Raw genomic sequence first — 14,787 nt, forward strand, 5'->3', positions numbered from 1 at the left:
AAAGCAAGTTATGCCACCCACATTTACAAAGTGATGAAGCAGGTTCACCTTGACGCCGACACCTCCTCCAAGGCCACGAGCATCATGAACTTATTCGCCAGCAATATTTTTGAATGCATTGTGGGGCAGGATTCCTGCCTGACCCATTGCAACAAGCACATCACCATCAGCTCCAGAACATGTGTGCCTGGTGCTCCCTGGGGAACTGGCCAAGCCCAGCATGTCAGAGGGGGCAGGCAGTAACGAAGTACACCAGCTCCAAGTAAAACGCCACATTGTACTGGAAAAGAATTGGAACAACAGCATGCCATTCAGACCTTAGAGCCTCTTCTATCATTCAATTAGATCATGGTTTTTGCTCCATCTACCCATCTGTTTTGTAACTCAATACTATTATCGAACAAATCTCTTAATTATCTAAATATTTCAAATGTTTACTTAACCTCAAAGTTTTTGGGCGGAAACTTCTCCAGATTTCTGCTACCCTTTGTATAATTGTTTTCTGACCTCACCTATGGCCTAGTTCTAAATGGAAGGTCAAACTCTTGTTTTGGCTTTCCCCAACGGAAGAAAAAAATACTGTGCTCTATTTGTTTTCAAATTTTTTAAATTAATCACCGAATTTAGATAATTCCTTAATATTTTGTACTTTACGGACTTCAGGCCTAGTCTATGCAATCTGTCCTTTATAATTTTAGCTTCAATATTATTCTGGTGAATCTGCATTATAGCCCCTCCAAGATCTATGGTGTGGTATCCAGAACTGAACACCGAATTCTAAATCTGCTGTGTCCGTAACTTTAATATTACTAACTAACCTCTACCTCATCGCATTCCGGCTCTTGAGATGAATTATGTTTTGTAGTGGTCCTTTAGCTATCAATCGCTTCACTGCGTACACCCCGAAAGCTCCCTACTTTTCTACAATTATTTTTTCATTATTTAGAAACTATCCTGACAATTCTTGGGTTCAAAATGGAGGACCACTCTTGCCCAGAGTAAACTTCATCAGTCACTATTGTATCCACTGATTAAATCTTCAGTTTTTCTTTTGCAACTTTCTGCTCCTAATTATACTATTTACTTCGCCATCAAAATTTGATCTGTAACTTTCTATTCAGTCTGTCATTTATAAATTAGAGTGTAAAGTTGAGTCATTAGTACCCATGCTTTTGGGGACGGGGTTGCGTATGTGGCACCACTTGTCACGTCCTTTATTCTCTGTCTTTGAGCTTGGAACCAATTCTCTATCCTGTAAATTACCTTTAGTTCTGTGCATTGCCATTTTTGTTGTGCCTCTGTGGAACCTGATTGACTGCCTTCTGGAAATCTGTATAAATAACATCCACAGACTGTGTCTTTTTGACACATCAAACGTACCTCAAAATTAGCACCTTTTAAATGTAGTCACTTTTATAATGTAGGAAATACAGTAGCCAAGCTGAGTGCAGTCATTCTCACAAACAGGAATAATATTGATCAGATAATTGTTTATTGGGTGATGTAGCCTGGGGATAAATATTGGTCAAGGCACCAGGGATAACCTCCTCTTCTTTGAAATAAAGCCATGATATTTTTCTGTCCAAGTGGTCAGTCAGAACTTGCAGTGTTTGTGGCCACCACCACAGCTAAGTGGAGCAAATGCTACATGTGTAAAATTGCAATGAAGCTTTTAAATTCTGGAGTGGTTATACAAATACAACCTAGCCACTCTGCATGCATAGACATGTGGATTGACATGGCCTATGACAGGATAGACCTAAGGCAGTATTTGCGCATGCGCATCCTGTTCCACAGTGGAAGCAGGTCAAAGGCTGGGAATAGAAATTGAATGGGAGGCACCATATCCCACATATTGTTAATACCTGCAACAGCACCATATCCTTCCGTCACCTTTAGTGAGTCAAATTGCTACAAGAACTCTTGCAGTGTTCACAATAAATATGCTCTTTAAACTCCCATCCAGTAACTGCACCAGTTTAAGTGGCTTTGATTAGGCATTGGTAAAGGTTGAAGTTTCTAACTCCATAATTAAGTGGGCCTTCTAACTTGAATATCGAGTCCTCTGAGGTCAAGCAAATTTCAAACCTGCAGCTATAACAAAAGTGTGCTGCAAGGCTGCTTTCGGTAAACTGTAGGTTTTTGGAAGGACTATGCATGTGCAGATGGATCGTGGAGGCCGTTTTTAATGACAGCATCCAGTCTTCTGTGTTGAGAACACATATTTTTCTGGGCTTTGTAGGGTCATAGAGATATATAGCACAGAAGCAGATTCTTCAGTCCAGCTCGTCCGTGGCCAACCAGATATCATAAATGAATCTAGTACCATTCGCCAGCATTTGGCTCATATCCCTCTAAACCCTTCCTATTCATATACCCATCCAGGTGTCTTTTAAATGTTGTAATTGTACCAGCCTCCACCACTTCCTCTGACAGCTCATTCCATATATGCACCACCCTCTATGTGAAAATGTTGTTCTTTAGGTTCCTGTTAAATCTTCCCCCTCTCACCTTAAACCTATGTCCTCTAGTTTTGGTATCCCCCACCCTGGGGGGGAGAAAACCTTGTCTCTTTACTCTATCCATGCCCCTCATGATTTTATAAATCTCTATAAGGTCACCCCTCAGCCTCTGACACTCCAGGGAAAATAACCCCTGTCTATTCAGCCTCTCCTTTGAGCTCAAATCCTCCAACCTTGGCAACATCCTTGTAAACCTCTTCTGAACTCTTTCAAGTTTTGCAATATCCTTCCTACAGCAGGGAGGCCAGAATTGCACACAGTATTCCAACAGTGGCCTAACCAGTAGTTTAACATCTCACCTGAAAAATGACCATCCTCAATAATGTGCTGGAATGTCAGCCAGCTCACACTGGGGCATGGCTGGCATATGCTTACAATTCTTGTTAGTGTCCTGTGATTTTTTTGCATGTTGAGTATATCTGTTTAATTTTGCTGGTTGTTATTTTTGTTCCGCCCATCTGGTGTGACCGTTTATCCTAAAGATTGGAATGTGTATTAAAATACGGACACTGAAACAGTATTTGATTGGAAAACAATGAAAACTGGATTTCAGCAATTATCCCCTACCGATTTTGTGTCAGTTCTTTTTGACAGTTCGTTTCATTCTTTCCATATTGCCTTGTGACCAGCTTGCAGGGTTGTAGAATAACTAGTCACTATTTCTTTGTTTATGTTTTTAAACCAGAGAAGACTTGCCTTAGTTGACTTGCAAGAGACTGATGTTGCACTGTCTGCTTCTGTAAACCATTGTTGCTGTTTGCATGATTGCATACATTTTATTATACATTGTAGTACACTATTTATCACAGCTTGTGAAGTTGACATGATTGCAAGGAGTCCACCTAATGGCTGTAATTAATACACTATCCCTCTTATTCTGGTCAAGTAATTTAGATATAACGGTTACCATTTTTGATAAATTTGGTGAGGTAGAGCAACAGGGGTTAACTTTGACCAATAACTGTTTTTGGGAAACATTAGACAACTATTCCTGGACTGCTGAGCTGAGACGAGGTAAAAGACTGATCTTCTACACAGCAATCATACTGAAAGTGTTTCTCCGTGCCCGATGTTTCATTAATCCAATTTATCTACTATTACCATAGTTTCAGCTCAACTATATACATATATGTCAGTGTTTATTCTCCATGTGGGTATCCTCCCCTCCTTTTATCTAATTCCATCAACATACTTTTTTTTTGTTTCTTTTTCCCTCTTATTTACCTAGCTTCCTTTTAAATGCATCTGTGCTGTTCACTTCAACTACTTCCTGCAGTAACCAGTTCCACTTTCTCAGAACAGACTGGATAATGTAATAATTTTAAATTTATCAACAATTATCTTGTATTTCATCTGCAAGTAGGTATTTATCTATGTTGACCTGACTAAACCCTTTTTATAAGCTTGAAAACTTCCTTCAGATTTCCCCTCAGTGTTTTGTTGTTGAGAATAGAGTCCTAATCTTTTAAATCCTTTCTCCCTCTGTTCTGAAATCATTCTGTGAATTAATTTTCAGTTTCTTTAGTGCACAATATCCTTTATATACTACAGTGGTTAAAACTATTCACACCATGGTCTATCTAGGGTTACATACAAATTTATTATAATGTCTCTCACATTTGATTAATCTATCAATTATCTCATCCACCTCTATTTCAAATGTCTTTGTATGATTTTTGGATTGCTGTGATTTTGAAATAGCAGACTAGCTAGGCTTGAAGGCCTAAAAGGCCTTTTCCAGCTTCCATTTCTTATGTTCTGTTATCTTTTAATGTCATGACAACTCTGTCAGTTTGTCTATTGGATATTTCTGACAGTTTGCTGTTGATACCTGTGAGTTTATCAAGTGCGACTGTTTAGGAACTTATCTCTATTCTCCATTATGTTTCTGTTATTTGTATTTGCAGAAATCTTTACTATTTTTGTATTCCTTGAATTCATTATTTCTGATTTCCTGATCTTATTGACTTATTTCCTAACCTTTTTGTATGTTCTTTTGCCATCTTTTTCTTAGTTTATGTACAGAGTGTATTCCTTTCCATTTCTTTTGTTACAATTATTTCTAATCTTTGTATTTATCTACTGTGTCTTTATAAGCTAGTTTGTTCTTTTTAGTGTGCATTTGCCTGAAACATTCCTTATGAATGTTTTAAATATTTACCACTTCAAGTCTAGATCTATTCTCTGTAAGGTGTCCCAATTTCTTTTTTCCTCTTCCCATTCTTATCCCCTTCAACACAACTATTTACAATCTATTATAGGTATAACCCTAGAGCTGCAAAGCATTGAAAAGAAGTTGCTGTGCACAGAGTTGGTCTATATGTCAGAAATTGATGGCTTCCACATTTTGAATCAAGTGTAAGCATGTTATTTGAGTTGTATCATGCACTGTGCATATTGCAGATTTCAAAGATTCTCCTTGTCTCCCTTTAGAAAGACAGAGCAGGTTACAGGCACCATTCAAAGTGGTCTTTTTGAGTTCCTGCAAATATATTTGTATTTGATAACACCCTGGAATTCTCTAACTTGTAACCACTAAATATGTTTTGAACCCTGATCTAATTTTATGATGAAATGCTCCGAACAAAAACTACCAGTTTCATAATAATAAAGAGCTCAAAATGGCACCAGGGTTATCGCACTGTTTGCAGAGCAAACTAAATCCAGCTAGGGGTTTTCTGCTGTTAGTTGGAGCATGTTTGTTGTTCAAAAATAGAATCAAGCACTTCCGGGTGCTGAAAGTTAAACACATTGTACAAAACTGTCTCTCAAGCTCTTGTGGCATAATGGTAGTGTCCCTACCTGTGAGCCAAGAGGCCTGGCTTCAAGTCCCATCTAGTCTAGTGGTGTGTAATACCATTCCTGAACAGGTTGATTAGAAAACAGCAAAATACACTGCTTCATCAAGTGTTCCAATTCAGTTGAAGCATTGTTAAATATTGAGTAAAGATGCTTCTGTGTCCATATGTCCTCAGAAGAGCCTTTCAGAATGTCCGAAAGCACAAAATGTAAACGTTGCTGTAATGTAGGAAACCTGACAGCTAACTTGTACGGCAAGGTCTCCCAAACATCAATGAGATGCATAGCTAGATCGTTTTACTCTTTACTGATGTTGGTTTAAGGATAAATATTGGAGAATTCTTTTACTCAACTTTTAAACAGTGTCATGGGATATTCTGCATCCACCTGAGACAATGGGTGGAGTTTCAGCTTTGTGTATCATTTATAGATGGCACCTCCAACAGTGCACCATCCAGTCAGTTCTAATTAAAGTGTCAACCTTGATTAGATGCTTGTGTCTTGGGAGTGAATCTTAAAGTATAGCATTCTGACTCTGCATTATCAACATGGCTATCCATCATTCTTAATTAAAGTTCCATTTTCATGATTCTTTTTCTGTCCCTGAACCACACAGTATTTTTTGGCTGAGAGTTCTAGGTGGTTATTGCCAACCTGAATCTGGCTTTAGGGAAAGTGCATAAGCATCTTTTGGTGATGACTACCTATTCTTTCCATCCCTCCCAGCAAGGAGCTGCCTGGTGTGTAATCTTGAACCTTATTTCTGTTTTAATATTATTCTGTCATAAAGCCTGTAAGACTTGAAGCAGCTTTGCTGTTACACTGTTGCATAGTTTTATTTTCAAGCTTTGAGTATTTTGCAATCTAAAAGACCATTTGATCAGTCAGCATTACCACTTGGAAAATAGCCAGGGATCCGCCTGTGTGATATCTGCATTTAACTATATCTGTGCTGAAACCTCAAAAAAAATTGCAGTGAGTCATCAAGGAGGTGGCTGGAGTAGCAGTAGCTCTAATATTCAGCCTGAATGATTTTAGAAGCACTCAAAATATTTATACTTGCAAGTTAAATTTGTTGACTCCCATAAGTTTCAGCATCATTCCTTATTTTTGAAACATTATCTAACTTCTAACTTTAGAGTTTCTCTATGTCGCAGAAGCTGAATGGCATCTCCACAGAGCCAAGATTCAACTGCAAAGAATGGACCACCATCAACTAAGAAAAGCAGGTAAAGTATTCAATTGTAATAATATCCACTCACTGACACAGGTATTTGTTCGTGTTTTACTTTTGAGTCTAGTGATTATTTCTACAATTTGTTTCAAGAATTTCAAAAAAATGTATTGTTAGGTAAGTGAAACTAATGCTGAAACAAAATATCTACAATTATAAACAAGACTGTGTACAGTGAGTGGAGCACTATCTAAATGCAAAACGAGCATTCACCGAGATTGTAAACCACCAACAAGGCATTTTAATCCCTTTGGATGATTAATATTTGGATATCGCCAATTGATCATGGATCAGTTTTACACTAAAATTGGGGACTGCAACTTGAAGCTTTTATGCCTTTTTTTTTTAAATCTCTGCTTCTGTGCAGGGTCATACACAAGATGAACCCAATCTGTCTTTTCAAGTGGATTTGTAGTAAAGAAATACGCGATGTAGTCTTTCTTGTAATGTTATCTTTATGGGTAAAATGAAGCATTTATTCCTACATCTCAACTTGCGTCAATAGCCCAGCCACATGTAATTCAAGTACGTGGAATTCTGCTGGCGAGATAAACTCATAACTTATAAAGTTGGATATATAGTCTAAAATCTTTTATGGCTATTGGAGATTAGAAGAAATTTTACTTGGCTAAAAACATCCAAGATGATAAAAGCAATAGTTTATTGCTTCCCTCAGGAAAATAAATAGGTCAAGTAGAGTCCATGCTATAAATCATTGCATTTTCTTTGACACAGGAAATAGGTTTCATAGCCTGGCTTTCCTCATTTCAATGCTTGTATGTTGTCTGTCTGAAGTGGTTTCTACCTGTACTTTTCAAGTATCGGTTCATCAAGCACAGATACTTAGATGTATTGCTTCACATGAAAAAGGAACTAAACTTCGTGAGTTTTGAGAAGTTTGTAGCTCAGGTTGAGGTTTTGGATGTAGGTTTGCTTGCTGAGCTGAAAGGTTCATTTCCAGATGTTTCATTACCTTATTAGGTAACATCTTCAGTGGACTTTTATGCAAAGCAATGCTGAAACTTCCTGCTTTCTATTAATATGTTTGGGTTTCCTTGGGTTGGTGATGTCATTTCCTTTGGTGATGTTATTTCCTGTGGTGAAGTCACTTCCTGTTCTTTTTCTCAAGGGGTGGTAGGTGGGGTCTACCTCGATATGTTTGTTGATAGAGTTCTTGATGGAATGTCATGCTTCTAGGAATTCTCGTGCATTTCTTTGTTTGGCTTGTCCTAGGATGGGTGTATTGTCCCAGTCGAAGTGGTGTCCTTCCTCATTCGTATGTGAGGATACTAGTGGATACATGATCCTCTCTCACTAGTATCCTCCTATATGGATGAGGAAGGACACCACTTCGACTGGGACAATACGTCCATTCTAGGAAAAGCCAGACAAAGACATGCATAGAAATTTCTAGAAGCATGGCATTCCATCAAGAACTCTATCAACAAACACATCGAGTTAGACCCCACCTACCACCCCCTGAGAAAAAGAACAGGAAGTGACTTCACCACAGGAAATAACATCACCAAAGGAAATGACATCACCAACCCAAACATTATAAATAGAAAGCAGGAAGTTTCAGCATTGCTTTGCATAAAATCCACTGAAGATGTTACCTAGGAACTAAACTGTCACCTTCAAATATAAGTCCAGATTTTGAGAATAGTAAAACTATTCCAAAATATGTTAGAAACATCATATGTTGGGAAATTATCTCTTAGAAGTTTTAATGGAGGGAATGCCACTGATGAGAAATGGGAAGCAATAGGTGGAAAACATATTTGTAAACCCAGGAGTTCAAATCATTTTAGCATCTTTGTTTATGTAAAAGACTGTGGTGAGTTGGAAAAGCACAGCCGGTCAGGCAGCATCTGAGGAGAAGGAGAGCATTCCTGCTGAAGAGCTTGTACTCGAAATTATCAACTCTCCTGCTTCTCGGATGCTGACTGAATGGCTGTGCTTTTCCAGCACCACACTTTTTGACTCTGATCTCCAGCATCTGCAGTCTTCACTTTCTTCTGTGTGAAAGACTGGTTGATCAAGTGTTATGGACCAGGCCAGGCCCCTTCAAAACATTTTAAGAGTCAAGAATCTAACTTTCCTAGTTATCTTAAGCAGACGTAAGGTGAATATTCCAGGAGCGATGCAGCTGGTTTTAAACCAAACAATTTATTTACACACTAACAAAAGAATACCAAATTTAGAATAACTATTTGAAAACCCACCTGATACACACACGCAACTTAACAAGAACTATTCTGATTTCCTGCAACATCCCATAAACACACCTCTTAGCAAAAAGGTAAATTCAACCACAGATTCTTACAGGAGAGAGATGTCAGAGAGAGAGGATCAGCATGGAGCTGTTTTTCTCATTTTCATAGTGGCAGAATTAGCAGACCGTAGTTTGCGCTGCCCATGTTCTGGAGGCAACTGGCCATTTAAATTATCAGTGGCCGCCACTGAAATTGGATTTTGGGGTCTCTTGTACTTGAAATCTGTGTGTGTGTGGAGATTGGACCAGGTAAAAGCCAAGTCTGTTGTCAATGTGTTTCTTTTAGACACCAATGTACCCCTCTGAAGAGTGAGATACCCGTGTGGATACTGTCCCAGGAATGCTTGGGGTTAGGGGCTCAGGGATCTCTTGTGGGGATGTGGTCAGGTGCCGTTTGGCACTACTAAATATGGAGAGGATTGTGTGTAGAGAGCAGTATGTCATAAATCCCTTGGAACCATCTAATGTGTCATCAAGTGTTGATCTGTCAGCGAAGGCTGAGATGTCTATTTATGAATGAGAGTGCTTTTTGCAACATAGTGTAGTCTGCAATATCGAAATTGAAATAATAAAACTATAGTTTTTCACCTGTACACATGGGTAGTTGTGGGCAAGTTGGTGTGGTACATGAGGATGAGGTGAGGCACTATGTTGGCATTGAAGTCGGAAGGGACATGGGGATGGAAAGATGACATGAAGTTGCATAGGTCAGCATGAAGAATCTTTTGAGGGCTGGAAGAATGCTATCACGCCTCTCAAAATGGGAGAATTATACTTCTTTCAGGACTGGTCCTTGTACATCTCTGCTGGGGTTGAGGCAGCATCTGGGATTGTGAATAAAAACATGCTTGTGCATCAACTCATTGGGATGGGCAAAACTTTCAAGAAATTATTAAAAACTAAACGCGAGTTTAAACAAATGTGTTAGCTACTTCAGAGTGTCTGCTCATGTAAAACCGTTGTAGGATTTGTGCTGTGGCTTTTTTCCCAACTTGCCATTTTCACAATGGTGTCTACTGATGGACTGACCCAGCTGTTTATTTAATGAATAAGTTCAATGTATTTAGGTGTGTTCTTGTATTAATATACATATTTTTTCAAAGCTAGTTTTTTATGCTGATAAGAGGTAAGTTGCCACAGAGAGGGAAGGGAAGAGTCTGTTGGTGGGGATTTACGTCAGTGCAGAGGCTGTAAAGAGTAATGAGGTAATTGAAGACAAGGTTATGAGGGACAATGGGACATGGGATAATTGGGTTGGGATTTTAGATTAGATTAGATTCCCTACAGTGTGGAAACAGGCCCTTCAGCCCAACAAGTCCACACCGACCCTCCGAAGAGCAACCCACCCACACCTGTTCCCCTACAGCTACGGGCAATTTAGCACCTGCATATCTTTTGGACTGTGGGAGGAAACCGGAGCACGTGGAGGAAACCCATGCAGACACGGGGAGAATGTGCAAACTCCACACAGATAGTTGCTCGAGGTGGGAATTGAACCCGGGTCCCTGGCGCTGTGAGGCAGCAGTGCTAACCGCTGAGCCACTGTGCTGCCCTTGAGGGGTTATGGGATTCGGTAGTTTGGTATAAGGTGGGACTGGGTTAGTTAGAGGTATGAGGGGCCATGGGGGTGGGTGGAAGGACTTTTAGTGGAATAAGGATATGAATGAGTCATGGGTGACTTGGTCATAGCGTGGTATAGGGGTGTGAGGGACCATATAGAGAATGGATAGATGGGCAAAGGGTGGAATGGAGAGTGAGGGACAAGAGCAGGAGCGATGTTTTGTGTTATATATTTTTTTTCAAACTATAAATCTAGTGCAGGATCCATGAGGCAAGCTTTCCACCCATTTCGCCTCAAGAGCTGGCAGCCACTTAGGCTCTTCCTGGGTCATCTGGCCCAACTCCTAATACACTCTGGCCCCTTTGACCAAAAATTCGATTTGTAGACAGCCCTTTGTAAAGTCACATTTGTGGACCCAGATTTCTTCAGACTCTGTCCCTGACATGGGAGTGAAAATTAGGGCCACAGTGTCTGAATAAGAGAAGTAAAAGTCATTCTCATAATTTTTAGCTTTTAAAAGAACAGTTACATAGCTAGTTTGACAATTAACTGTGAAATTATGTTGTTTGAACAATAGGATAAAAAAATGGCTGTAGCAAACCAAATCTTACTGAATTCCACCCAGTATTGCCAGTTCCCAAAAGAATTCCTGTTAACCAGTTATTAGTATTGTTAATTGTTTCCTTTTCTATAAATGTGTAATATATAGATGCTGATGGCTTTAGTGCCTGTACATGCATTGCATGTAATCAAGGCAACAATTTTGATAGTGAATGCGAAATTGGTCCTAAAGTCTCCAAATTAAGGAGAATATTAAGTTTGCGAGTTAGCTGCCAATAAACTGGAACATTTAGTGTTTCTGAATCTCCTGTAATGAGACTCATTAATTTCAAGCTTTTGTAGATTATAAACAAATCAAATTAGTTTATAAACTAATGGGGCAGCATAGTGGCTCAGTGGTTAGCACTGTTGCCTCATAGTGCCGGGGACCAGGGTTCGATTCTAGCCTTGGGCAACTATCTATGTGGAGTTAGCATATTCTCCCCGTGTCTATGTGAGTTTCCTCCCACAGTCCAAAGATGTGCAGATTAGGTAGATTGGCCATGCTAAATTGCCCATGGTATTCAGGGATGTTTTGGTTAGATGCATTAGTCAGGGGAAGTGTAGAATAATAGGGTAGAGGAATGGGTCTGCGTGGGTCACTCTTCAGAGGGTTAGTGTGGCCTTGCTGGGCCAAGTGGGTTGATTCCACACTGTAGCAATTCTATGATTCTGTGAATAGTTTGCGATTTCCCCCACTAGTGGAAACATTTTCTCAACATCTATGGTTAAACATACTCAGAATCTTGTATATTTCAATAAGATCCCCTCTTTTTTTTTCTGAACTTAAAGGAATAAAAGTCAGTTGACCTGCACTTCATAAACCATCCGCTTCATGCCAGGAGGCAGCGTTGTGCATTTGTTTTGAATTGGTTCCAATGCCAATACTTCCTTTCTTAAACACAGGGATCAAAACAGTACAGTGTACTTCAGGTGTAGCCTCACCAAAGCCCCTGTAGTGTTGTACTATGAAATCCTTATTTTTAAACTCCAACCTCCTAGCAATTAAGGCCAAAATTCCATTTGTGTTCTTAATTACTTGCACGCTAACCTTTTGTATTTCATGCACAGGATCGCCCTGATCCTAACTCTCTTGTTTTCTGAGTGTTAATGAACCTCAAACTATGCTAATACAATATCTGCAATCATATAGAGTCATAGAGATGTACAGCTCAGAAACAGACCCTCCAGTCCATGCCAACCAGATATCCTAAATTTATCTACTCCCATTTGCCAGCACTTGGCCCATTACCCTTTAAACCCTTCCTATTCATATGCCCATCCAGATGCCTATTGAATTATGTAATTGTACCAGCCTCCATCAATTCCATTGGCAGTTCATTCCATTCACGCACCATCCTTTGGGTGAAAAAGTTGCCCCTTTTAAATCTTTCCCCTCTCACCCTAAACCTATGCCTTCAAGTTCTGGATTCCCCCACCCAGGACAAAGACCTTGTCCATTTATGCTATCCATGCCCCTCATGATTTTGAAAACCTCTATACAATAACATTTTGTGTGGCACCTTACTGAATATCTTCTGGAAATCCCAATGCACTTCATCTACTGGTTCCCCTTTATTACCTCTGGTTGTTATATCCTCAAAGCAAATTTGTCAAGCATGATTTCCCTTTCACAAAACCATGTTGACTGTGTGAGATTGTGGAAATCTTTTCTTAATGTCCTGCTATTTTTTTCTTATTAATGGACTCTAGCATTTTCTCAATGACAAATGCTGGGCTAACTGGCCTTTAGTTTCCTGCTTACTGTGCCTCCTTCTTTAAGCAGGAATTCCACATTAGCAACCTATTGGGATCCTCCTGACATCGTGTGTGAGCCTCCACTATCTCCGCAGCCATTTACTTTAAAATTCTTGGATGCGAACCATCAGATCTTGGTGACCTGTCTGCCTTCAGTCCCATTGGTCTGTCAAATACTTTGTGGGAGAAAGTGAGGACTGCAGATGCTGGAGATTCCTGAAGAAGGGCTTAGGCCCGAAACGTCAATTCTCCTGCTCCTTGGATGCTGCCTGACCTGCTGCGCTTTTCCAGCAACACATTTTTCAGCTCATGTCAAATACTTTGTCCCTTGTGATAGAGACCGTTACAAGAACTTTGCTTTCGTTAATACCTTGTTTACCTGATGTCTATAGAGTACTCATAGTGTCCTCCACTGTGAAAACTAATGCAACATATTGGTTTGAAATATTTACCATTTCCCTGTTCCCTGTGGTCAGTTCCCTAGTCACATCCTCCAAGAATTTTGCACCCACTTTAACTAGTCTCTTTATATATATTTCGAAGCTGTTCCTCTTGCTGACTTTTTTCCTGCCATTTTCTTTCCTTAACAATTTTCTCCCTTTATTATTTAGCTTTTTAATGATCTGCTGCAAGTTCATAAACAAAAATTCACAATCCTCTGGCCTATCACTAGTTTTCACCATTTTGTGTGTTTCAGTGAACACTCTAACTGTCTGTCTGTTAATCACAGGTGATTAACATCCTTCTAATTGAGCCCTGCTTCTTGAATACAAGGAATTTTTGCTGAGCATAAATCTCTGCCGCTGCTCATCTATTGACCTTTTCTCTTATTGGTTTGTTCACCCAACCTGCTTTGGACAATTCGTTCTTCATACCTCTGTAATTGCTCTTATTTAAGTTGTAGAAACTGATTTTAGATCAGAGTTACTCTCTGCTAAGCTGAATTTAAAATTCTACTACCTTGTAATTGCTACCCTGGAGTGGATCCTTAACTATGAGATCCTGAAGAACTCTACGTCATTACACATGACTAAGTCTAAATTACCCTGTTGCCAACTAGCTTGCGTACTGCACTGCTTTAAGATACAGTCTACAGATTTGTTTTGCATGTTTTGCATCTGATTTGTCCTGTCCTGTGGGCGGCATGGTGGCACAGTGGTTAGCACTGCTGCCTCACAGCTCCAGAGACCTGGGTTCAATTCCCGCCTCAGGCGACTGACTGTGTGGAGTTTGCACGTTCTCCCCGTGTCTGCGTGGGTTTCCTCCAGGTGCTCTGGTTTCCTCCCACAGTCCAAAGATGTGCAGGTCAGGTGAATTGGCCATGCTAAATTGCCCGTAGTGTTAGGTAAGGGGTAAATGTAGGGGTATGGGTGGGTTGCGCTTCGGCGGGTCGGTGTGAACTTGTTGAGCCGAAGGGCCTGTTTCCACACTGTAAGTAATCTAATCTAATCTAATCATATGCATATTAAAATCACAATGACAATTATCGTGTCCTTTTTGCACTCCTATTATTTTCAGATTTATAATTTGTTTGACAGTGAGACAACACTTTGGGAGTCTGGAGAGGACTCCCATTCACGATTCTTTCCCTTGGTATACCTCATTTTCACCCAAATGATTGATTGCACCGACATCACAATCACTATTGCACAGATACCATCTTTTATTAATAATGCTACCCAACCTCCTTTTCTCTTTTTGCTTATTTTTTGGGAACATTGAATGCCCTTGAGTACTGAATTCCTTGTCCTGGTCAGCCTACAATCATGTCTTTGTAATAGCTATCAGTCAGGTTTATTTATTTCTATTTTTGCTATCAACTTGCTTATCTTGTTACAAATGCTGTATACATTCAGGTAGAGTCCCTTCAGCTTTGATTTTTTTTTTAACCATTATTCCTTATTCTGGTTCTAATTCCTGCTGCACTTTTTTTTGCCCTGACCTGTCACACTTCGATTATCGTATGCCTCTTCACTATCCTACACCTCTGCTCTCTTGCTTCATTTTAATTTGTAAAAATTTTTCAAAAAAGTTTTAA

At 39.7% G+C, this 14,787-nt stretch overlaps 1 protein-coding gene across 5 annotated transcripts in view; it reads left to right on the plus strand.

Moving 5' to 3' along the window:
* siral1 (SIR2 antiphage like 1) overlaps window positions 1-14,787 on the plus strand; it is a 64,283-nt gene that overhangs the window by 20,035 nt on the left and 29,461 nt on the right. For 2 of the 5 annotated variants that reach the window (XM_043676886.2, XM_043676894.2), the window contains exon 2: window positions 6,479-6,550. The exons of 1 other annotated variant lie outside the window; for it this stretch is intronic. In XM_043676886.2, the coding sequence (XP_043532821.2) occupies window positions 6,486-6,550 (65 nt within the window). In that variant the 5' untranslated portion in view covers window positions 6,479-6,485. Of the gene's footprint in view, window positions 1-4,861; window positions 4,881-6,460; window positions 6,551-14,787 lie in introns of those variants that run through there. 2 more of the 5 variants (XM_043676892.2, XM_043676887.2) reach the window with 2 other exon arrangements.

The sequence above is a fragment of the Chiloscyllium plagiosum genome, unplaced genomic scaffold, assembly GCF_037043375.1.
Source record: "Chiloscyllium plagiosum isolate Xiang-an unplaced genomic scaffold, Cpla_swu_hap1 HiC_scaffold_29, whole genome shotgun sequence".
Taxonomy (NCBI): Eukaryota; Metazoa; Chordata; class Chondrichthyes; order Orectolobiformes; family Hemiscylliidae; genus Chiloscyllium; species Chiloscyllium plagiosum.